Consider the following 26,051-nt stretch of genomic DNA (forward strand, 5'->3'; position numbering starts at 1 on the left):
TCCCTAAAATATTAGCATGGCTTGTGTGTTACAGCTGGCAGGTTTTTGAGCCAAAAATCCTTCCTGGTGTAATGAAATGAATAACTAGTCACTCAGATCTCGCCACTTCAGGCTCTTCTTCGGGGAAACTTATGTTTAAAAAAATCATCTTCGTTAAAGGGAAAATGTACAAGGAGGCTTTGGTAGAACTAAAAAAAGGAAAAATGGTTTTTATTCAAGACCACTGTTGTGTCCTCATTTGGAGGTCTGTCTTCTTCCCATGTACTCCATGACATAATAAAACCCAAGAGGAGCTCCCTGGTGGCTTGGTGGGTTAAGGATCTGGCATTGTCACCACTGCAGCTTGGGCTGCAGCTATGGCATGTGTTCCATCCCAGGCCCAGAACTTCTACATGCCACACGTGTGGCCAAAAAAACAAAACAAAACAAAGAAACAAACAAAAAACTCCGAAGAGCAGAAAGGGACTTGGTTGAGGGCCAGACTCCTAGAATCAGCCCTACATCCAAATCCCAGCTCTTCCATCTAGTTATTATCACTGGGCGAGTCACTAAACTTCCCCAATTCTGTGTACCGTTTCCTGCATAATAGCATAAATGTAGTAGCTGTCACATAGCATTATTGTGAAGACAAAATAAGAAAATGAGTGTTAACTGTTTACTCCTGTGCAGGAATGGAGATCCAGAGAGATGAAGCATTTGTGCCCAAGTTCACCTATGTTGGTGGCAGCTCTGGAATTGGAAGCCAGTGCCCTTGACTTCTGGATCAGTGCATATTTCATACCAGTGTTAGGGACATGAAGAATAGCGCATTTCTCTACTCCCTCCTATTAGGGGACACACTCCCTTAATTTAACACTCAACCCTAGTGTATTCTCTCCCAGCTGTCTTGCATAGCACCAGAGATGCATATTGACAGTTGGCTTACTTGGTATGATTTCAGAAACCCTGTGACTTCCCCTCCCCATGAAATTCTCCCTCACATGCATCCATTTGGCTTTTATTTACTGTGCACCTACTATGTGACAGGCACTGCTCTAGACACAGGAGACACACAGTACAAAATATGTTCTGTAAAGAACCTGCTTTCAGTGGGGTGTATACACACACACACACACACACACACACACACACACACACACACACACAATGGAATACTATGCAGCCATAAAAAGAGTGAAATATTGCCATTTGCAGCAGCATACATGAATTTAGAGATTCTCATACTAAATGAAGTCAAAAAGAGAAAAAAATACCATGTGATATCATTTATATGTGGAATCTAAAATATGACACAAATGAACCTATCTACAGAACAGAAACAGACTCACAGACATAGAGAACAGCCATGGTTGCCAAGGAGTGGGGGAAGGGGTGGACTGAGAGTTTGGGGTTAATAGGTGCAAACTATCATATACAGACAGGATAAACAGCAAGGCCCCACTATATAGCACAGGGAACTATATAGATACTCAATATCCTCTGATAAACCATAATGGAAGAGAATATTTAAAAGAATGTATACATGTGTATAACCAAATCTTTTTTCTGCACAGCAGAAACTAATACAACATGGTGAATCAACTATACATCAATTAAAAAAATTAAAAATAAAAAAGAACCTGCCTTCATAGAACTAACATGGGGGCAAGAAGTATTAAACAGATAATCAATCAGCAAGATAATTACAGATTGTGTTAGTGTCACAGAGGAAAGAACAGCCTGGTGCAGGAGTATCTGAAGGAGAGGCCATTTCAGAGGTGATCAGGGAAGGCTTGCTAAGGGGGTGACATTTGAGCTGAGCCTGAAGCATGAGATACAACCAGTGGTGCCCATTGCTAGGAATGGCCTCTTCCTTCACGTAAGGCTCTGAGCCCCAGTATCAAATCACTAAGGATTAACATGGAAGCTGTCATTGCTCATTTTTTTTTTTTATCATGAGAAGGTGTAGGGAAGTCAGACAGCTAAGGATGCCCAGTACCTGAGGAGGACCCAGCACAACCAAGAGCACAAAATTGTTTAGAACAAGGAGGTGGGGCACTTCTAACAAAATTTGCCCGCCACCCAGCTTTTCTTATTAGTGGCAGCATGTTCTTGCGGTGGCCACATGCTCTTCCACTGTGTGTTATGCACTTGTATGCAGGGGGGGTGTTAACACCTAAGCATGACCACCCACCATGGTGACAGCAGTACCCGGGGCCTTAAGGGTTGACCCAGGGTCTCCTGGATGGGAAGGCTTGGGACCTGGCTGGAAATGACTTAAGATCCTGGGAGAGAGCTACGATCAGGGTGAGAAGGAACTGGGCCAAGTAGGGCTGGGAAAGTAAACAGAAGGCATATGGTCAAGACCTAGTGAATGTACCAAGAGCCAAGTTGAGGGGGAGGGATTGGGCAAAAGTTGGTGCCCCGAGGAGGCCAGCCAAGCCTGTGGCATGGGAATGAGCTCTGGGTCATTGAAATTATTTTCAGAGCATGGACCGAGCCACCCACTGTTTGAAACAGATGGACATTTAGGCAAATGTCATCCGTTATAAGCAGTTGCATTTCTGACCATATGAAGAAATATAGGCCGTGTGTGTGTGTGTGTGTGTGTGTGTGTGTGTGTGTGTGTGTGTACGGCCTAGCCTTTTCCTTCCGTTATACGCAGTTGAGTTTTATTCATGTCAGTGGTTGTTATGAATGCCACAAAGAACTTTTTTAGAATTCCCAAATTTCTTCATTCCTTGGTTAAGAGCTGTTCCCAAGTCATTTCAGGGCCGTAGCTATTGGCTGTTTTAACTATGAATTTAAAAAAATAAAAACCAACCTGTATATGCTGTTTTGAAAGTTGCATTTCTGTTTTATTTCCTTACAATATCGGGGGAAGCCAAGCTAAGGAGTCACCCACAGAATAGTACCTGATGGGACGAATGCAGATGACGAGGAAGCTGTTAAAATGGAGCTTGATTTCCAAGGCTAGTTGGAGAATCTCCTTTTGCAGCCGGTTGGAGAAATTGTGTGTGTTTTAATCCTGTTCAATTTTTTTTTTTAATAGTACTTGGAATACTTGGTGATATGTCAGGAAGGAGCTTAATCTCTGTTTTAGAAAGAAACAGTTAGGAGTTCCCACTATGGCAGAGTGGGTTGAGGATCCAGCATTGCCTAAGCTGTGGTGTAGACCCCAGCTTGTGGCTCCTATTTGATCCCTGGCCTGGGAACTTCCATAGGGCTCAGGAATGGCTTAAAAAAAAAAAAAAAAAAAAAAGCAAGGGTAGGAGGTGGAATTCCCATCGTGGTACAGCAGAAACAAATCTGACCAGGAGCCATGAGGTTGCAGGTTCAATCCCTGGCCTCACTCAGTGGGTTAAGGATCCAGCGTTGCTGTGAGCTGTGGTGTAGGTTAAAGATGTGGCTCGGATCTGGCATTGCTGCGGCTCTGGCATAGGCCGGCAGCTGTAGCTCCAATTAGACCCCAAGCCTGGGAACCTCCATATGCTGCGGGTGCAGCCCTAAAAAGACCAAAAAAAAAAAAAGGAACAATTAATGGTAAGTGGGGTGGACACCCTGAAAAGGAGTTTTATTTTCTGTTCATTCTCTCTGGGAGATGGCAGTTATTAGCTGGATTTAGGAGTTTTGATTATGAGACAAATGTAGCTTTGTGCCCAGGTGAAAAGCAGTGTCGTCAAGCAGTAAATGATAATGACGGACACATTAATAATCACAATGGTAGGCCATCTAGAAGAGCCCAGAATAAAGAGCCGACTACTCTGCCCTCTGATAAAAAACTCGGGTTTTATCCAGTGTTTCTCCAAGCAGCTCAGTATTAAAGTTCTTAACGTGGGTTTTCTTCTCTTAGCTCTAAGTTGTGAATAGCCTGATTTCGAGGGAGGAGACAGATAATATATTTCAGTATCTGTGTATTAATAAGATATATGCAGTGTGTAGTTGCGGGCATGTTTTGATGTTTCTCACTGCCCTTGTCTGAGGTCGGTCCTGCACTCAGGCCTCTGCCCCCCCGCCCACCCCCGGGACAAGGAGGCTCTCCAGGGAGGGTGGGTGCTTTGGAGGAGTGAGTGTTGGTTGTCTGTCTAACCCCACAAGAGAGTCCTAGAGCCCCAGAAAAAGAAAACGATGCATATCTGCCCACAGTGGCTGGAATGTGTTGTTATTACCTGAGGACAATAAAGGACCTCTTCAGTTCCCCTCCCAGTGCTTGAATCCACGCAGGCATCTGTGATTCCACAAGTTCCATGGGAGCTTTAATACCCGATTTTCAAGGAAACTCAACACAGTTTCCAGAAGGTCTCTCCAGAGAGATGTCATCTTGTCACGGTTTGTCTTTCAAAGATCCTCTGTGACTCCAGCCTCCCTCTACCCTGATCTCCCTCCGCAACCAGAGACTGTCGTCCCCCCTACCCCGCCCCACGTTTCAGATCACAAATAAAGAGCAAGGGATGAATCGAGAATTATCTGGAGATAATTCTTTCCTTGGTGAAATGTTTAAATCCTCCCCCTCGGCAGCATTGAATCTGGAGAATGAATCATGAACAGCTGAAAAGCGGGACGTTTCTGGTTCAAGGGACACATTTACAAGTCACTCCCGACGGATGCCCAGTTCATTATTAGGGACAGCCACAGGGATTTCACATCAGCCTTTTGTTAGGAGGGAGCCAGGAAGGAGGCACTCAGGCAGAATCCATTTCTGTTGTTACAAGGCTTTTCAGAGGAGAATTCGCACATTTAAGTGAATGTCACCCTCCAAGGCTGATGAACAACTTTTGGAGCTTCCTCCTTTGTCTCAGTATTTAATTGGTGGGTATAAATATACACTTCTTTTCTTCAGAATATTTACAGGTTATTTTGGAAAGATGACACTTGTAAGAGAAGATGCATTTTTATATCAGTGATTGCCTCCCCCACTTTTTAAACTCTTATCATATTTGTTGGGTACATTGAAGTGTTTGCAAAATGGCTATTTCTAATAGGATCGACACCCCCCCCCCCAATTCTTTGTGAGTAAAAAGCCATGTTTATACGTGTATTTGAAATAATTCACCTCACTTTACCTGGTATGTGGGAACCGGCCATCCTTGACAATCCTAAAAGTGTGAACCAAAGAGCACCCTGAGAGATAGGATCAAAGGTGAGGCCCTGACCTGGACCAAGTGTAAGTCCAGTGATGGGTGAAGAGTGTGTTCTTGTGACACCCAGGTGCTTCTTCCACCTTGGCCTATGTGCAGACTTCAGAGCCATTGAAAGGAGCTCTAACACCTGGTTAGCAGGACATGGCTTCCCATGAAGCGTTGATACCACTAGACATTAGTTAAGAAACCACTTGGGTTATAGGTCATTATACGGACCTCAGAAATCCTTATGTGCCCAAGCTCTAGAAATAAGTTTCCCAGGTTAAAAAAATATGTGTGTGTGTGTGTCTTTGTACCTCTTTTCCAGCCTGCTTTGTTTCCATTTACGTGGAACTGGGTGAAGGGAGGATTGCATGCAGTGGTGAGGGAGGTGGATTTCTCCCAGTGATGGGGGAACATGTTGAAAATACAGATTGTTATGAGAGAGAAGAAGGACGGTCACAAACATGAGTACAGTTGTCAGTTGTTAGTGCTCAATTGTGTGAACGGAGTATGTTGCCATGGGTGGGATGGCGGGTGGGGGTGAGTTGACAGAATGTCTTCTATTGAACGTGAAGTTTCCAGTTGTGTATAGACTCCTTTAGGGGGTGAAATAAAGTAACTTGAGTTGGGGCGGGGGGTAGGTGGGGAGTGGCTTTTAAAGGTTCAGCTTCACAATGCATTTGGGATAAATCACAGCCAAACGGGGCCTCCTTACAGAGCCGCAGACAGTAGTCAAGTGCTTATGGAAGGCAGTTCATCTGCAGATGGTCGTGTCTAAATTTGGGAAGCCTGGCAAACTCGGATGGTAGTTGTGAAAAAAAAAAAAATCAAAAATCAAAATAGGTTCCACATGTCTCATTCCCAAAATGAATTTCTCAAACTCCTCTTCTTACATCCACATACCCCAAACAGCACCAGAGCCAGGACTTCAAGACACCTGGCCTATTGTGAGACTTGCTGAAAAAACATGGCATTTTCCTCCAGAGGGAGGGAGCTACCACTTTTCTCCCCAGATGTATGCAAGTGTGGCTGTGGTCTATTTGTAAGGGTAGGGCAGAGACGAAATGAATTACGTAGGAAATAATTCCAGTGAAAGGCCACACATGATGCTCGCTGTGACATTTTAGATGTTTGCTGCATTTTGAAGAGATGCGCCTCTGGAATAATTCACAAACCTTGCCCAATTTGTGCTTGGCCAAGATTGTGGATTATCTTGTAATTAGGTTCTCGTGATTGGTAAGGTGGTAGGATCCATGCTTTGGTTTCCGCAGCTGGGGGCTTGCCAAGTCTTTATTCAGGCTTTGTTCAATAGGTGAACTCAAGTCTCATTAGTCACATAAAATTCTTTTTGTTTCAGTAAGCAGAAATGCAGTTTCTCATTTCTCTGGATGATTAACTGCTGCAGAGCATACATTGGTGTATGCCACCCCCACCGAATGCTGAATACAGGGTGAAATGGGACAAAATGCACACTCCTGCCCTCAGCCTGAGGCTGGCCTTTTTCTGAGGTCACATGTATCAGTTAGTGGTCACTATCTAGGGACAGGCCAGAAATGTAACTCCACCTGCTGGAGGTTTGAAGGGACTCTCATTTTTCTGTGCAGTTTTTTCTTCCATTTGCAAAATATATGTGTATATATAGCGGCGGCCTCTCGGAAATGCATTCAGACATTTACAAAAACAGTGTATAAAATATGCAGTGATTACTTGTTTATTTCTAAGAAAGAGCAATGGATGCAAATTCATTTACAAATACAATTTCCATGCCATGGCAAAGGGTGTGACCCAAAAGCCGACATGCTAGAGAATTAAACTTAACCTCCTGCTCTCAGCACTGTTGGGCTTACCAGGTTTTAAACACATAGTGATCTGATCAGAATTCTAACTGGTAGCCACAACTTAGAGGCCAGGGCTTTGACTTCTTTATCTAACTATTTGCTTTTTGCTTTTTAGGGCCACACCCACAGCATATGGAGGTTCCCAGTCTAGGGGTTGAATCGGAGCTACAGCTGCCGGCCTATACCACAGTCACAGCAACGCCAGATCCGAGCCACATCTTCGACCTACCCCACAGCTCATGGCAACGCTGGATCCTTAACCCACTAGGGGCCAGGGACCAATCCTGTGTCCTCATGGATACTAGTCAGGTTCGTTACTGCTGAGCCATGACGGGAACTACTGACTTCCTTTTTTTTATAAGGATGGCACAGAGAGAGATGCTTGTCCTGGAGACCAGATGTCAGGTCATCGAAGCGTAAACTGTTATTTCTGTGTAACAGTCATGCTGAAGATACAAACAGAATAAACCTTGCACAGTGTGTTGGTTCTTTACTCTGTAGCATTCGGTATTAGTTCATTTTTCATAGCTTGGCTTCTGAGTCTTTGGAAATGACTCCGGAGGTTTTAGAAATTAATATTTTGAATTGTCTTAATTCGTACTTACAAAGGGACTAGGAATCTATGTTTGTCAGGAAAGAATACAGTTCCTGCTCTGTTCCCCCTTACAGGATTTTCTCAAGAATCAATATGGGAGCATCAAATCACTTTAACTCTAAAATGATGGCAAAATGCTTTTTGTTATCCATACAGTATTTCTGAAGAATAAGCAGGGAGGTACTTTCACTTTTATATGAAAGTATGGCTTGACATCCAAGAAATTACAATGAAATTGTCTTTTTTTTTTTTACTTATTTTCTTAAAAAAAGATTTAATACTTTATGCCTGTCATAAAATTGATACACTTCATTGTTCAAAAAAAATTTCCAGGTACAGGAAATCTTCAGATTCTGATGATTATCTATAGAAGAGCTAAGACTATTAAATGAAACTCCCCAGCCCTGAGTTTAACATTGAAAAATAAAAAAATAGAATTCCCATCATGGCTCAGTGGTTAGCAAATCCGACTAGGAACTATGAGGTTGTGGGTTCCATCCCTGGCCTCGCTCAGTGGGTTGAGGATCTGGCGTTGCCTTGGGCTGTGATGTAGGTTGAAGACGCGGCTCTGCTCCAGCGTTGCTGTGGCTCTGGCCTAGGCCGGTGTCTACAGCTCCGATTCAGTCCCTAGCCTGGGAACCTCCATATGCTGTGGGTGCAGCCCTAGAAAAGACAAAAAATAAAAATAAATAAATAAAATGTCTTCTGTGAAATGTTGAGTCAGCTGAATAATTTAGGCTTGAATGTATTGAAGTTGCACTTGTAGAAAAAATGAGAGCCAAAAGAATTAGAGGGAGAAGAGAATAGATGGCAGAATCACCCATATGTGGAATCTGGTAAAAAAGATACAAATGAACTTATTTATAAAACATAAATAGACCCACAACATAGGAGGATGGGATTAACATACACACACTACTACTGTATAACACAGGGAGTTATACTCAATATTTTATAATAACATAAGGGAAAATAATCTGAAAAAGGATATATATGCATATATGTCTATGTGTAATTGAATCACTGTGCTGTACACCTTAAATTAATACATTGTCAGTCAACTATACTCTAATTTAAAAAAAAAAAAAAGAGTTGATGACAGAGCAGAAGTATAATTCGTTTTCCACTTTTGCTGCCCCCTGACTTACTTGAGGTTGGGAAGAGCACAGAAGGGGAATCTGGACCCAGAGCTCTCCCTTGTAAAATCTGAAGGGGTTGCACATTTGGATGAGAATCATAATAAAGGGAATGAGAGGTACCCACACTGTGAAATGAATTGGAAGTATCGTGGTGAAATTTGGAGGAAGATAGATTAGAAGAATATTCTAATCGACATGGATGGTAAATAGAAATGAACCATGTTGATTCTATTACTATGAATTTGAAGTAAGTATGGAAATCTATTTAGTATGTTGTTACTGTTCTGTTTTAGAAAATGTAAGGAAATATTCCTAACCTTGACTGATACACCCTTACTCTTGGAATTAGTTTTCCCAGGACTCTTAACACGTGGTTGTTCTCACTGAAAGGGTTCTGGGGACTACAGCTGTGTTGGATGGAGATGGGGATGGAGATGGGGTTAGAGTGGTCAGCCTGGTAACTAATTAACTGGAAAAAGCACAAGTCAAGTGCTATTCCATTGTTTACCTGGTCATCCTAATGAACTCCTTGAAGACAGATAATGCTTTACTTGCAGTCATGAGCCAAGTATCTTGATATGGAAGATTATTGGCCTTTGGTGAATGTTATCCGTAAACACCCAGAAGAGTGTGATTCATTGACAGACTCTCCAGCAAATGACTTGCCTTCCTGTTCATATGAATTTTTAAAAAGCTTTTATAACTCTCCTCCCTGTCCTTTGGTTATACATGTCTTTCTCTTATGTAACCACAGAACATCTTTACTCACTATATATGGATTATCTTTCTAAAATGCAGATCTGACCATGTCTGTCCCGCTTGGCATTTAGTTTCGTTTTAAAATCATCTGGAGCAAAAATTTCATCCCAATTTGGCTTGATGCCATCTGGCATAACTCTGAGCCTTGGTGCCTCATCCTCCATCAGTACATTGCCTGGTAAAGCTTTTCACTACTGCCTGTAGGCAAAGCCATTAGAAAAGTATGTGAACTGCCAAAAATGATGCTGGTATATGAAAATTATACCAGACAGTCCAAAACATTTTAAGTTTCGAATTATCTTGACTGAGAGTTTATGTACTTTACATAGTTGATTTTAAAAATTGACTAGTAATTAAAAGCAAGTGGTTTTGTTTACTAAATGATAAAGAAAACGGTGGACGTTACCAACCAAAAAATGAAAAGGCTTTTAATAATGTTGCGGAAAAGTAGTAACTATGGTCACATTTCCTGGGATGCCAGTGCCATGAGTTTTTTCACATTTTCAGGAGAAGATAATTTAGAGATGAGCTTGCTTCTAGGGATGGATGGATATTTATTTTTATACTTTATTTATAAATAAATAAAATTTTCATTTAGCACTTTAAGGAGAAAGCAGGGGTTTTTTTTGTTAGAGTTAATAAGAATTCCAAGCACAACTATTTCATAAATGTATAGATTTTTGTACAAAACCTGTAAGACTAGATTTTTTGTCCTATGTAGTCATGCTTAAAAGTATTATCTCTAAATATCACTTGTGACTAAAGGAATAAGGCACTCTTGGAGAAATGACTGGTTTTAAGTCTAAGGCAGCAAATGTACAAGCCTGCAGCATTTTATCATGCAAGAAGGCACGAAAGTCATCAAAGACTACTAGGACCTTGTCAAAAAGACTCAGAAACCAGTTTGAAGAAAGATTTAAACCGCATTGGATTGGAACATATCAAATACATTAAATCCATGAGTTCATAATTATACTTCAAAAATAAAAACCTCATTGATCATGTTTGGAGAATATTAGAGAACTCACCTTATTTTTTTTTTTTTTGAACATCTGTAGATAAAGGGTAAGAATCAGACATCTGTTTTGCCTTTCTTATATGCCCAGTATCTCAGAGAAAATTTCTCTTTGTAGAATTATTCTAGCTAATATATCAAGAATGAATAGAAGAAAAGAGAGAGGAACCAAATAAAACAAGAAATGAAAGAGGAGAAATAACTAATACCACAGAAATACAAAAAATCATAAGACAGTTCTATGGACAGTTACATGCCAACAAAGTGGACAGCCTAGAAGAAATGGACAAGTTTCTAGAAATAGATAGTTCACCAAAACTGAATCAACAAGAAATAGATAAATTGAATAGACCAGTCAGGTGAAGTGAAATAGAATCTATTAAAAAGAAGAAGAAGAAGAAAAAAAAAATTCCTGCAAACAAATGTCCAGAACTGGATGGCTTCACTGGGGAATTCTACCAAACGTACAAAGAAGACCTCTTCCAAAAGACTGAAGAGGGGAGAAGACTCCCAGAGTCATTCAGTGAAGCTACCATCACCCTGATAATAAAACCAAAGATGCTCCCAAAAAAGAAAATTATAGGCCAGTATCTTTTATGAATATAGATGTAAAAATCCTCAACAAAATATTAGCACACTGGATCCAGCAACACATTGAAAGGATCATACACCATGATCAAGTTGGATTCATCCTGGGGTCACAAGAATGGTTCAGCTTGCACAGATCAATCAATGTGGTACACTACATCAACAAAAGAAAAGACAAAACCATATGAGCATCTCAGTAGATGCAGAAAAAGCATTTGATAAAATTCAACATCCATTCATAATGAAAACTCTAATCAAAATGGGTATAAAGGGAACATATCTCGACATAATAAAAGCTATTTATGACAAACCCACAGCCAACATAATACTCAATAATGAAGCTGAAAGCCTTCTTGCCAAATTCAAGGATGCCCATGCTTGAACACTTCTATTCAACACAGTATTAGAAGTCCTGGCCAAGCACTCAGACAAGAAGAAGAAATCAAAGTTATCCAAATCGGAAGGGAAGTGGTAAAATTGTCATTATATGCAAATGACATGATACTCTCTGTAGAAAGCCCTAAACACTCCACACAAAAACTATTAGAACTGATAAATTCAGCAAGGTGGCAGGATACAAGATTAACTGTTGATTAAATGTCTGTTGAGGAGTTCCCGTCGTGGCGCAGTGGTTAACGAATCCGACTAGGAACCATGAGGTTGCGGGTTCGGTCCCTGCCCTTGCTCAGTGGGTTAACGGTCTGGCGTTGCCGTGAGCTGTGGTGTAGGTTGCAGACACAGCTCGGATCCCGCGTTGCTGTGGCTCTGGCGTAGGCCGGTGGCTACGGCTCCGATTCAACCCCTAGCCTGGGAACCTCCATATGCCGCGGGAGCGGCCCAAGAATAGCAACAACAACAACAACAACAACAACAAAAAAGACAAAAAAAAAAAAAAAATGTCTGTTGCGTTTCTTTACACTAACAAGGAAATGTCAGAAAGAGAAAGTTTAAAAAAAAAATCCCTTTTATAATCAAGTTAAAAAATTATTTAAGAATAAACCAGACTGAGGAGGTAAGACTTATATACTGAGAACTATAAAACATTAGTAAAATTGAAGATGATTCGAAAGAATGGAAAGTATCTCATGTTTTTGAATTGGAACTACCCAAAGCAGTCTGCAGATTTAATGTGATATCTGTCAATTTACCCATGACATTTTTTACAGAACTAGAACAAATCATAAAACTTACATTGATCCACAGAAGACCCAGAATTACCAGAGCAATCTTGAGGAAAAAAGAACAAAGCTGGAGGCATGCCCCTTGCAGACTTCAGACAGTACAACAAAGCTACAGTAATCAAAATGGCATGGTATTGTCACAATAAACAGACATATGATCAATGGAACAGACTAGAAAGCCCAGAAATAAACCCACGCACCTATAGTTGATTAATCTTTGGCAAAAGAGGCAAGAATGTACAATGGAAAAAGACAGTTTATTTGACAAGTGGTGTTGGGAAAGCTGGACAGCCACATGTAAGTTGGTGAAGTTAGAACACTCTGTCACAGCATACACAAAAGTAAACTCGAAATGGCTTAAAGCCTTAAAAATAAGACATGACATCTTAACGCTCATAGAAGAGAATGTAGACAAAACATTCTCTGACATAAATTGTAGTGGTACTTTCTTAGATCGATCTCCGAAGGCAATAGGAATAAAAGCAAAAATAAACAAATGAGACCTAATCAAACATATAAGCTTTTGCACAGCAAAAGGAACCATAAACAAAAGACAACCTACAGAATGGGAGAAAACATTTGCAAATGATGCAACCAACATGAGATTAGTCTCTAAAATATACAAACAGCTCATACAGCTCAATATGAGAAAAACAACCCAGTTCCTGCTATAGCACAGGGGGTTGATGATCTGACTTGTCTCTGTGACATTGCTGGTGCGACCCCTAGCCTGGCATAGTAGGTTAAGGATCTGACATTGCCACAACTGTGGTGTAGGTTGCAGATGCAGGTGGATTTGATCTTTGATCCAGTAACTTCCATATGCTGCAGGTGCAGCCAAAAAAGAAAAAAGAATCTACAAATAATAAATGCTGGAGGGAATGTGGAAGAAAGGGAACCCTCCTGCACTGTTGGTGGAAATGTAAATTGGTGCAGCCACTGTGGAAAACAGTATGGAGAGTCCTGAAAAAAACTAAACATTAAGTTACCATATGACCCAGCAAACCCAATCCTGGGCATATATTCAGAAAGGCAAAAACTCTAATTTGAAAGGTGCATGCATCCTAATGTTCATAGTAATATTACTCACAGTAGCCGAGATATGGAATCAACCTAACTGTCCATCAGTAGATGAATGGATAAAAAAGAAGTGGTTGATATATATAAATACATATATGTATGTATATGTAGAGATAGATAGACATATAATGGAATGTTACTCAGCTATAAAAACTGAAATATTGCCATTTGAAGCAACATGGATAGACTTAGAAATTATCAAACTAAGTGAAGTTACGTCAGGCAGAGACAGATACCATATGATATCCTTTATATATGGAATCTAAAAAAATTGTACAAAATAGAAACAGATTCACAAACATAAAAAACTTATGAAAGGGGAGAAGGAGGAGTAAAGTAGGACTTTGAAATTGATAGATATACACTACTGTATATAAAATAAATAACAAGGACCTGCTGTATAGCACAGGGAAACTATATTCAATATCTTGTAATAACCTATAATGGAAAAAAAATCTGAAAAGAATGTGTGTGTGTGTGTGTGTGTGTGTGTGTGTGTGTGTGTGTATAAAACTAAATCACTTTACTTAAGTCTCCTGATGGAAGCTTAAGTAGTCTTGTTTTCCTCCTCCATTAGAACTTGAATCAGATCAAGCTGCAGGGTCAAATTACCAGTTTAGAGGAATACAAGGGACAGAGGAATATTTTAAAAGACACTAATGGGATGCAGTCAGCAACATCCAGATTGTGGAAATTTTACAAGAAAAAGAACCCATTCCTTCAACAGCAGTTGTTTTTTTTTTCTTCTTTAAATGAAAGAGAAAATACTAGAAATGGAGAAGAAACCTATAGATAAAAGTACATATGGAAGAATCACAGCGTATGTACCTTATTTGAATTCAGAGTCAAACAAATTGAAACAATTGCAATACGTAGTTGATGATATTAAGAAATTCTTATTTTTAGGTGTGATAATACTATAGTGGTTTTTAAATGTCCTTATCTTTTAGAAATGCATATTAAAACAGAGGTGAGATCATATTATGCTTGGCATTTACTTCAAAATAACCTGGTTTGAGGGACAAGGGTGGGAGGAAGGAGTGCTGATGGGAGTATAAATGAAACAAAATTGGCCAAGTATAGGTAATTGTTGAAATCAAGAAGTAAACACAGCTGGTTTTTTTCCTCTGTTCTCTCTCCATTTGCATTTATCAAAATTTTCCAGAATAAAAGTTTATACACACATACTTTCTATAAAGTCATATGGGTGACATATTGCACAAAATGAGTAAAATTACAAAATTTCAACCAGGTTTAAATATTAAAAAATTTTTTTTTCCCACTTTATTAAGAGGGCCAAAATCCAAAATACAGCACCAAGTGTTGGTGAGGATATGGAGCAATGAATTTCATTCATTGATGTTGGGATGGTACAGCCACTTTGCAAGACAGTTTGGCAGTTTCTTATAAAATTAAACATACTCTTTCCATACCACCCATCCATTGTCCTCTTTGGTATCTACCCAAATGAATGAAAACTTGGAAAACCCAGACACAGATATTTATAACAGCCTTACTCCTAATTGCCAAAACTTGGAAGCAACCAAGATTTCCCTTCAGTAGGTGAGCAGTATATTCAGACAGTGCGATGTTATTCGGTGCTAAAAAGAGTGAGCTGTCAAGACATGGAGGAACCTTCAGTGTGCATTACCCATTGAAAGAAGTCAATCTGAAAAGGCCACGTACTGTTTGGGTCCACCTCTGTGACATTCTGGAAAAGGTGAAACTGGAGACAGTAAAAGGGATCAGTGGTTGCCAGGAGTGGTGGGAGGGAGGGGTGAATCAGGGGAGCACAGAGTATTTTTGAGGACAGTTGAAATTTCTCTGTCTGATAGGACCGTGGTGAGGTCATGTTGTTGTACATTTGTCACGGCCAAGAGAATGCGCAATACCTAGAGTGAACCTAGTGTAAACTGAAATTTGGGTGATGATAATGCATCAGCACATGTTCACCAATTGTCAACAAATGTACCAGCCAGTGGGGGAGGTTGATGCTCTTGGAGGTTGTATGTGGGGAGGGGGTTGGGGATGGGGAGAGTCAGGGGGTATATGGGAAAGCTTTGTACTTTCCACTCAATTTTGCTATGAACCTAAAACTGCTCCCCTCCTTTGTCTTTTTGAGGGCTGTACCCATGGCATATGGAAGTTCCCAGGCTAGGGGTCGAATCAGAGCTACAGCTGCTGGCCTACGCCACAGTCACAGCAACGCTGGATCCTTAACCCACTGAGCAAGGCCCGGATCGAACCTTCGTCGTCATGGATACTAGTCAGATTCGTTTCCTCTGAGCCATGATGGGAACTCCTAAAGCTGCTCTTAAAAATAAAATTCATTAGTTAGAAACAGGAAACCAATTACACTGAACTATAGCTATCAAATTATTTAAAACAAAACAACCTTTTCTTCTACTGATGGTTAGTGTATCCCCCTCCAGTGAAAAGTTGGGGGAAGTAGCAAGTGTCGTGAAATGGGCAGAAGGGTTACATTAACAATCTGAGATGAAAAGACTCATATAGTCAGGCAGTACTTCCAAATTATCCAAATACTCTTTTTATAGTTTTTTTTTTTAATGGCCACACCCATGACACATGGAAGTTTGCTGGGCCAGGGACTGAATCCAAGCCAAAGCTGCAGCAGCTCCGGATCCTTTAACCCACTGTGCCTGTTGGGGGGTTGAACCTGTTGGGGACCCGAGCCACTGCAGTCAGATTCTTTTTTTTTTTTTTTTTTTTTTTTTTTGTCTTTTGAGGGCCACACCCGAGGCACATTGAGGTTCCCAGGCTAGGGGTCGAATCAGAGCTGTAGCCACCGGCCTACACCACAGCCACAGCAACTCAGGATGGAGCCACATCTGCAACCTACACCACAGCTCATAGCAACACCCGATCCTCAACCCACTGAGCAAGGCCAGGAATCCAACCTACGTCTTCATGGATACCAGTTGGGTTTGTTAACTGCTGAGCCATGACGGGAACTCCTATACTCTTTTTTTTTTTTTTTTTCCAAGGCTTTGTCCAAAACTTTTAGGGAAAAGACTATCAGATGAGGATTTTTTTTTTCTAATGAGATGTATATGTAACCTGTTTCTAAAGTGAATTTCCTTTTATTTAAAGCTGATAAAAAAAATACATTCCCAACTCCCCTTCAAAGTGAGACACTAAGTCATGAGAGTTTAGGAGCCTCAGAACCTAAGGAATATTTGAGTCAAGTTACAAGAGATATAAAGTGATACCACATGAACAATATATGAGATTTAACGGTATTATAGCGAATATGTGGAATAAAGAGAAAGGGATGAGAAAGGGCTTAGTCAAAGCAGGACTGTTACATGCTTTGTAGTTCTTCCAGGGATCCAGACCTTGAGTAGAAGTCTTTCGTCTTCCTGAGTTAATTTTTTCCTTGTAGGTAAATAAACTTGTTTGTTTGTTTATTTTTCTAGCTGGGGAATGGCGGTCAATGTGTATTCTACCTCGATAACCCAAGAGACTATGAGCAGACATGACATCATTGCATGGGTTAATGACATAGTATCTTTAAACTACACGAAGGTGGAGCAGCTTTGTTCAGGTAAGAGAGTCTTTTAAGTATTCCTATAAATGTTGACTATCAGGTGGAATGTGATTTTTTTAATCACAGATGATGTATATTGAGTTGGGAAAAAATGTGTATCAGTATCGATACATAATTAAAGGGAGAAAACTCAAATATAACTAAAGAACATATGGAGGAAAATGCTTATGGCCACCTAAGAGCATAGTGTTAGGAATGGTCTCGCTTAAGCTAGGAAATGCCTTCTAACTGGCCTTCCAGCCTCTTCTCTATCATCCCCTGTTATCTCCTAAAATGCAGATTGGGTCTTGCAGTATCCTTCCTTAAAAACCTTTACGACTCCACGTTGTCCCTTGGGATAAAATTCACTCTTTTACATGGTGGATAAGGTCCTTTCTGTTCTGGCTACAACATATCCCCTCAATTTCATCATCCATGTCTCTCTCCCCTATGCCTCCATCCCCAGAATACTCTTTGTTCCCTAAGACTCCTTCCCTTTTCCCATAGCTTTTTTTCATGCTCCTCTGCTGAGAATGTCTTTCCTCTTCTTTTCATTTGCAGTAAAATCTTGTTCACACTTTAAAAGCCAACTCAGTTGTCACTCCCTCTGAAGGGGAAGTTCCTCACATCTCTCAGATCTCCGTAGTGTTTCCAAAATACTGTGCCCACTCTTCCAGAATAATGTTGCCACCCTGTGCTAGAAGATCCAGCTCTTGTTCCCCTGAAGGTTCCCAGAGCCCTTGAGGACGAGGACTACGTTTCATCCTTTGTCAAATGTCTGAGGTGGCACCTTGCCTGCTATCAAGTAGATCTGCTGGGAATGCATGTAGATCTAGATTTGGTCTTGTGTTTTTTTTTTTTTTGTTTTTTTTTTTTTTTTAAGGAGTTTCCATCCTGGCTCAGTGGTAATGAGCCCAACTAGTATCCATGAGGACTCCATGGTTCAGTCCCTGGCCTCGCTCAGTGGGTTAAGGATAAAGTATTGCCGTGAGCTATGGTGTAAGTCACAGACGTGGCTTGGATCCCGCATTGCTGTGGCTGTGGTGTAGACCAGCAGCTGTAGCTCCCATTCGACCCCTCACCTGGGAACTTCCATACGCTGCAGGTGCAGCCCTAAAAAAAAAAAAATTTGACCTCAGTGATAAAGTAGGAGCTTGGTATAAGAACATGCCATTAGTAAAGTGATTTGTTCTTAGGTTAGAGCATTTATCAAAGAAATAGTTTTCCTTTGGGAACAGAAAGTATTTTCTTCTGGTGAAGTAAAAGGTAATAAGAGATTTCCTCTCTGCCTCTGGCTCTAATACCTGAAATGGTATTAGAAACTAGAAAATATTACTGAAATGTATTTACGTAAAATCCCATGAGACACGAGAGATGCAGAAGTCACCAGGTGTAGTTGGTGCAGTGGTGTTGGTGCAGCAGAAAGACGTTCTGCCACCTTTCCTGGTGGGTCATGTGTGGAAAGATTTTATGTGGTGCTGTTAGAGTTTGGAAGCCCCCACTAGTCACTGTCAGATACGCCTGAGTCCAAGGCCACCAGTGAATACATTACTCTCCCTTCTCCACATCTGGATTGAATCAGGATAGACTTGCGGACAAACTTCTCATCTATTGACATCTCTTCTCCCATGATGGTTTTGTCATGAGGAAGACAGTGAGGTGGGCCAGAACCCAAGTATTGCCTCACCCACCCTCTCTGTGCCCAGGCCTCCAGCATATATCCTGTGCTTCGTGAGGTCAGTAATGGATGGTCGCAGCGATGACCAGTTCTTCACCCTTTGATACGAGCTAGAGAAAAGCTGACTTAGACTGTGATGACATACCACGTACACGTTGTTGGCTACTTGAAATGACTAACAGTTACTGTCCAAAACAACCCCTGTTGCATCTTAGTCAACTGCACCTCTCCATTCAGTCAGGTTTTATGGTGCTATTCTTTGCTGTATGTTCTGTAGCTTCTTGTTTTATTTTTAACTTGCTAGTGAAAATTAAAAAATAGCATTTTCTGTTAGCAATCCCTTTTTTGGTTAATAGCAAATACCACTTTATATTGTAACTGTGGGTCCATTTCCTACACAGGGCCTGACACATACTCTTCCTTCAGAAATGCTCATATTGGAAGGAATGAAAATCCTAATTTGAAACTGCTGTGTAGCCAAGACAAATTTGTATATCTTTCCCAGAAAGTGAGGGTGTGGATGTGTGGATAAGAGTAATGGGTTGGTTATCCAGAAAGAAAGAGACGGGAAGAAAGGAGATAAGAAGAAGAGTCATAGAGAAAATTCCCAGTCATGGGTCTAAAGTGTGGAAGGGGCCCAAGAGGAGCTTCCCGTGTCATGCATTTGGCAACTGAAATGAGAAGCAACTCAGAATTTTTAGTTACGATAGTAATAAGCACTTGAGCGTGTGTGTGTGTGTGTGTGTGTGTGTATCTATTCTTTGTATGTATAAATACGTATAATTTCTTTGGCAAATCGCTCACTTTTCTTGTAACGCAAATACAACAACATTCTAGGCAGCGTTTGTGACTGTTTCTTGTAAGGTTACCTTAAAGAAAGCATCCGTGTTCATCTTACAACCCTGGGCCGCTCCGCTTCTATCCACTGTGGCTTGATGAAACCTGTAGAAGCCATTTTGTTCCCAAGAATAGATCATTTCCATTAGGGTAACTCTCTTACTACCTAAGGTTACAAAGTTGCTGATGGTTCAGAAGAATAAAATATATTTAGAGGTTCCTTTCTGCCTTTTTTTTTTTCTCAAAAAATAAAAAAGTTAATCTCCATAATAGACAGGTCTTTTATTTTAGGTAGTAGTTTCATCAAAGTGTGAACTGCAGACTATATGCATTTACAATCTGAGAAGCTGCTTATGAATGCAGAGTCTTGGGATTCTTGACCTTCTAAATCAGTATCTGTGGATGTGCGAAGCCTAAAGTCTGCATTTTTACAAGCACCCCCAAGTGCTTCTGTGCTACAGCCAAGAGTGTGCAGTGCATTTTAGAGAAAGCCCAAAGCACTGAAAGTGAAGTTAAAGCATCCAAATTTTATCTGGCACAGTCTCCTCATTCATAATTTAGTCTGTGAATGATGCCATTTAGCAGGAAGTGCCATCTTTTTGTCTTCAATGATGGCATTTAGCAGGAAGTGCTGTCTTCTTCTTATGAACTTTTTTTATACCCTTTCTTGTTCTAGAAAACATTGAAGGCAGCTAGGACAGTGCTCTTAGGATAAGAACAAAACCAATTAATGGTGACCTAAGTGATTTAGCCTCATCACACTTTTAAGTAGTTAAATTTCTTGGATAATATATTTTTCTTCAATTTTCATTTTAATTATTTTAGTTTACTATGTGTGATTTTATTTCGGTAATATGCTTTTGGAAAAACAGACCCAAAATACCTTCACATAGTAAACTGACTTTTTTTCTTGTTCAATAAAACTGTTCCTTACTCTTTTTCCTCAAGGCTTATGCTCCAGTCCTGACAGTCCCCCCTTTTGGCATTTTTTCCTCATTTGCATTATTTTCTACTTCTTCTTTTTTTTTTTTTAATTTCCAGCTAAGAGATTTCCCTCCAGCTAACATTAAAACTCACATCAGGAGTTCCCGTCGTGGCGCAGTGGTTAACGAATCCGACTAGGAACCATGAGGCTGCGGGTTCGATCCCTGCCCTTGCTCAGTGGGTCAAGGTTCCGGCGTTGCCGTGAGCTGTGGTGTAGGTCACAGACGCGGCTCGGATCCTGCGTTGCTGTGGCTCTGGCGTAGGCTGGCAGCTACAGCTCCGATTCGACCTCTAGCCCGGGAACCTCCATATGCCGCAGGAGCGGCCCAAGAAATGGCAAAAAGACAAAAAAAAAAAAAAAAAAAAAAAAAAAAAAACTCACATCAGCTTTTCTTTAGCTCATAAAGAACTGATGCATTGCTTTGCATGTGTGTTCCTCTTTCTGCAGAATGTTCTGCCTTTTTATCTCATTTGTTTCCACCTAAGCATTTTAAAAGCTTTTTAAAGAAAAGAAGGTGTGAGAAGACTTAACACTTGGAAATGAGTTGCAATGAGTTGCAATAAGTTGCAACAATGAAGATGACTCACTCTTTTCTCCTGTTATTTTATCCCAAGGATGTAGCCTTATGAAATTATCTTTGGGAGTGTCTGTTGTGGGTGATCAGTTTAAGAACCAACCGGTATCCATAAGGATGTGGGTTCGATCCCTGGCCTCACTCAGTGGGTTAAGGACGTGGTATTGCCGTGAGCTGTGGTGTAGGTCACAGACGCAGCTCAGATCCCGCTTTGCTGTGGCTGTGGTGTAGGCCAGCAGCTGCAGCTCCAATTGGATCCCTAGCTGGGGAACTTCCATATGCCAAACGTAGGGCCCTAAAAAAAAAAAAAAAAAAAAAAAAAAAGGAAATTTTCTTTGTACATGAAGTCTGGGTCATGAAATCATGTGCATATTTAATTTGCATTCATTTCTTATCAATAGCAACCTTTAAGTTTCAAGTGAAAAAATGGGACCATATAAATGAAGAACAGGCTTATCAGTGGATGTGAATATTTCCTATAACAATACAATAGTATGTCAGTCATTTATATTTGATTTGAAAATGAATACTTGTAGATTTACCACTTTGGGACGGGAAATTGAACCACATGAAATACCAGATTCATTCGGCTTAAAAAAATGTCTTAGGTTTTAGTTACTTTGCTTTGTAAAATTTATAGGGCTTTTTTGTGGGGTGACATGTTTTGGTTTTACTTTAGTACCGGCTCTAACCAGTTTCCTAGATATTTTATAAGTGATTCAAGAGAGAGGATGGGCAGTATGGTGCTAAGAATCCCTATAAATCACCTGAGTGAGGTACCATGTTAGAGATGATAAAAAAGACAGTGCACTCTCTAGAGCAGGAGTACCAAGAAAAAGGGTGGGGAGTTGGATGGGAGTAGAAGGAGTGTATTTTCCTGTCCCTCTTTGCCTCTCATCCTCTGCTCTAACATTCATATTTCCTTTGAAACTTTTCTCTGACATGCATTTTTATGTGTCCCAGTCCTACCCCTTCAACTGGGATGCAAGCAGCCGAGTCATTGGGTCCATCACTGGGTCATAGCTAGCGCTTGGCCAGTGAGCACCTGACCAGTGCCTCTCTCCCCGCCGCCTTCGCTTCCTCCTCCACACTCCGTCCACAGGACCAGCAAACCATTGACTTCTTACAGATGCTGAGATGCAGCCCACATGTCAGGTTTAATAGCTCAGTCATTTTCCTGAGCATTTTAGTCTTTGTATAAAATGTAGTTTGAACTAAACCATTTTTGAGAATGGAAAATTTTAGGTTTTTCCTTGACTAGCATTAAAAAAAAAAAAGAAAGAAAGAAAGAAAAATGATCAGGATTTGATTCAGCTTCATGGTGTACGTCTCCAGATTGCTTTAAGCTTTGTCTTGGATCAGGTGTTTGGTGTTTTCTTCTTCCAGGAAAGCTTCTGAATCCAGCTGGTCATGTGTAGGCACATTGACAATTCTGAGTCCTTGCTGGCTCCTCCAAGGGGCTTGGCTTTACAGGGATAGTGGAGGAGTCACGGAGGTGTGGCTGTCCCCTGTGCCTGGCTGTGGTACAGGTGCTCTGAGCCCAGCAGAGTGTTCTTTGTGACCATTTTTGGCTGCAGTCTGTGCCTGTTAAGTAGGTTGGTTCCACCCTAGTATGGTGTCCCCTGTGCCTGCCTTCCGTCCTCTGAGACCTCTGTCAGGAAGACAGGTTCGTGATGAAATCAGCTCAGAGGCTAAATTTAGTAGACCTGCTCTTGTTGGCTTTCTTGAACTGAAACCAAGTAAGGCTATTTTGTCAGCGTCTGTTAGCTCCAGAGCTTACTTCACTTTATAAAATCATAGCCTGTTATTTGCTTTAGGAAAGCCAAGCCCTCTTGGATTGTGTTACTGTTGTTACAGATGTAATTGTATTATAATGGAACATCGTTCATATTTGTGACGTAACATGTAGAGAGGCAGGGGTTTTTTGGTTTGAATTGGTTTGGTTTTTGCTGTTTTTGCTTTTTACTGACAGTTTTTCTCTAATTTTATTTGGCTGAAGTTAATTTCAAAATCTGTTTATTTGGTCTTAGCAAACCAACTAATCGAAGAGCAAGGGGGCAAAAAGTGAGTTGGCTGCTGGGGGGAGGGAGGTCCAGGCTGAGGTATAGTCGCTACAATGGGTAGCATACTTGTGTGTCTCAGCTAATGTGCCCAATTGAAAAGTTTTTTGTTTTTGTTTTTTGGGTTTTTTTTTTTTTTTTGAGCAGAATATGGAATACAGGAGTGTTTTTTTTCCCCCTCTAAATGTGTTCATTTATATATATTTGATGTTTTATTACCAAAAATAAGCATAAGTTGGGGCTTTTGTTTTTATTGGGGTTTTTCTGTTTACTGCATTTTGTAATGCTAAATACCATAATGGTAAGTAGTGTGAATATACTCACCTTCGTTTATCAAACTGCCCCATAAAGTTTGTTTTTTTTACATAGATGGATGGTATATGTATTGAGAGAGACACACGCATATATATGTATATGTATTGATATTGAAAGCAATCAGCCATCTCCTCATCTGTCTCATTACTATATTCAGTTCTATCAGTTTCGTTTTATTTGACATGTTTGGAGCCCTCCTTTGGCTTAGGCCCTTGGGACCTGATAGATAAGACTGGGGTCATTGTCCTCTAAGAGTTCAGTACAGCAGGGCTCTGTCCTGCAAAAAACTAGAGAACACTCTGCAGTCAGTGCTGTTTTGGAAGAGCTTTGAGCTTATGAAGGGGAAGTGGGGGGACACAGCGAGTCTTTGGAGAAACACCTTCCTTCAGATTCTTGGGGAGTGGGCGGGTGCTGCCTGGCTGACTTGGAGCAGCCGAAGTTTGGGGAACACCTCAGAAATCCTCCCTCTTGGAGTTCCCCTCAGGGGTTAACGAATCCAACTAGGAACCATGAGGGTGCGGGTTCAATCCCTGGCCTTGCTCACTGGGTTAAGGATCCGGTGTTGCCATGAGCTGTGGTGTGGCTCGCATCTGGCGTTGCTGTGGCTCTGGCATTGGTGGATGGCTATAGCTCTGATTAGACCCCTAGCCTGGGAACCTCCACATGCTGTGGGTACAGCCCTAGAAAAGATGAAAAGACCAAAAAAAAAAAAAAAAAAAAAAAAAAAAGAAAGAAAGAAAGAAATCTTCCCTCTTGAGTCATGTGGGTGACCAGGACACAGGATAAAACATGTGTTTTATTAGGTCCAGCCCTTCAATTCATGAAGCATGTTGTTTTCTCTAAGAGAAATGGAGAGTTTTTTCTGATGCTGTCATATGAGTATGTGAAAATTGTTTTTACCGTATTTCTTTGAAGCAACTGTGCTTGCATCTGGGATAGTCTCAGCAAACTGTATAATTGCTCATTTTGGAGGAGACAGGCAGCAAATATTGTATTGCTAAATACCATAGTGGAAAGTCATGTGAATATATTCACCTTCATTTATCAGTTTCGTAAAGCAGTCCTCAGGGTTAACTGTTCAGGCCTCTTAACTGGATAGATATCAGGGAGCTCCGTTAGTATTTCCCAGAGGGACAGGCCCACAGATGTGCCCTTTCTGCTCTTATCCATTTGTACTGGATCCCCTCCTAGGCAGTGATGAACGCCATAAATGAACGGAAGTAAAACAGCAAGGGAAAATAGATCACCTGGAGTGATGGCTGGCAGTGTATATACAAACCAAAAAAATCAAGGGACATATAGTCACAATGAACTTAATATAGTGCCCTAGCAGGAACAAAGCAAATTGGTGACAACGTATTAGAGATTTTAACTAATGATTGCCTTTGAGAATTCTCAATAAAATCACAAAATTTAATAATTGTAGGAATTGGTACAAAGCAGTACCCTTAATTAAATCCTAGACCTTCGTCTTTTCCCTTCTCTGGGAAAGTCCCCAGATGTCATAGATGAATGTGATCTTCAGGGATCTTAGTAAGTATATCACTTATTCATAAACTCTTTATCATGCAGTCTCCCCTTGGGTTCAGATTCTTTTTCTTCTAACCTACTGTAGGAAGACTCTGCTGGGTTTTACATGCTCAAAAACTATGAATGGGTCTATGGTTAGGAGTCTAGAGGTGAGAACTGTTGTATGGTGGGCAGGTCATCAAAAGTATGGGATGGGTCCAGGTGATGAAGGGGATACTGATGAGAGTATAGAGCTTAGACCAAGAAATGAATCTCTGAATGCCCAGCATTGATTCCATTATCTTTGTGCCTGGAGCCCTGACTCCATGGCCCCAGGAATCTCAGTGAAGGGTTTCAGGATCATAGGGCTGGAGCCCAAAATTGTGGGTTTTGTAATTCATAATTCTAATTTCAGAAACTTTTAGAACCCCTTCTCCTCTGATTTTGTCTTTGCTTTATGATAAGATGCTTAGCATATGATGGTATGTTTATTCTCAAATGATTCACTAAGATCCATACAACCAAGTATCTTAAGAAAAAAAAGTATGTTCCAACATATTGTAAGTTATTTTGATTTTCCTAAAGATGTCAGTTACTTTACGTGATGGATGTATTCTTTATGCAACATTATATTGCATTTACCTTGCTATTTTCTTCTTTCTCTTTTCTCTTCTTCAGACTAAGTCATCTAAAGACTTTAACAGGAAGAGTGGAAAACTGGGGGAAAGTAGTCATTTCCTTTCATGAATGAATTTGTGATTAGTTAAGCACCTCACATGCTTATCTGGAGAAAGACTTAAGGACAGGAGAAACCCTCAGATGATTTTCAATAGATAAAATGGAGAATCTTAGGGATGTGTTCATACCCTTTCTTTGTTCATGGGAGGCAAACACCTCATTTTCTTCTTTGCCCTCTGAATCTAAAACATGCACTTCAGAGATTCATATTTCATATCTGAAACAATCCCATTCCATCCTATTCGTTTTTCTAGCTCTGATTGTTTTAACCAGCCACATAATACATGGTTTTATACTTTAGGGGCAAAATGATGTCATAAGGCCTCAAGTCTTGTGTATTGATCTTTAGCACTTTCACTGTGCTTTTATATGTATTCTTTATTTTAACCTTTCATAACAACTGTGTGTGGAAGAAGACCAGGACTTTTTTATTCCTCTTTTATATGAGAGGAGAAAGGCCCAGCAAAGCCAGGTTTTCACAGCCGATGCTACCTGGGGCCTCCTTGGACCA

The 26,051-nt window shown here is 40.6% G+C and overlaps 1 protein-coding gene across 9 annotated transcripts in view; it reads left to right on the top strand.

Moving 5' to 3' along the window:
* The window catches only part of MAPRE2 (microtubule associated protein RP/EB family member 2), a 170,419-nt gene that overhangs the window by 80,098 nt on the left and 64,270 nt on the right, over positions 1–26,051 (top strand). For all 9 annotated transcript variants that reach the window (XR_014807858.1, XR_014807855.1, XR_014807853.1 and 6 more), the window contains one exon: positions 16,735–16,862. Coding sequence is in view for 3 of the 9 variants with exons in the window: in XM_005665343.4 (XP_005665400.2) it covers positions 16,735–16,862 (128 nt within the window). In the remaining 6 variants the exon portion in view is untranslated. The remainder of the gene's footprint in view (positions 1–16,734; positions 16,863–26,051) is intronic.

Source organism: Sus scrofa, chromosome 6 (assembly GCF_054392235.1).
Source record: "Sus scrofa isolate SSC_HxYL_T2T_F1_AM1 chromosome 6, Sscrofa_HxYL_maternal_Yorkshire_Landrace_v2.0, whole genome shotgun sequence".
Lineage (NCBI taxonomy): Eukaryota > Metazoa > Chordata > Mammalia > Artiodactyla > Suidae > Sus > Sus scrofa.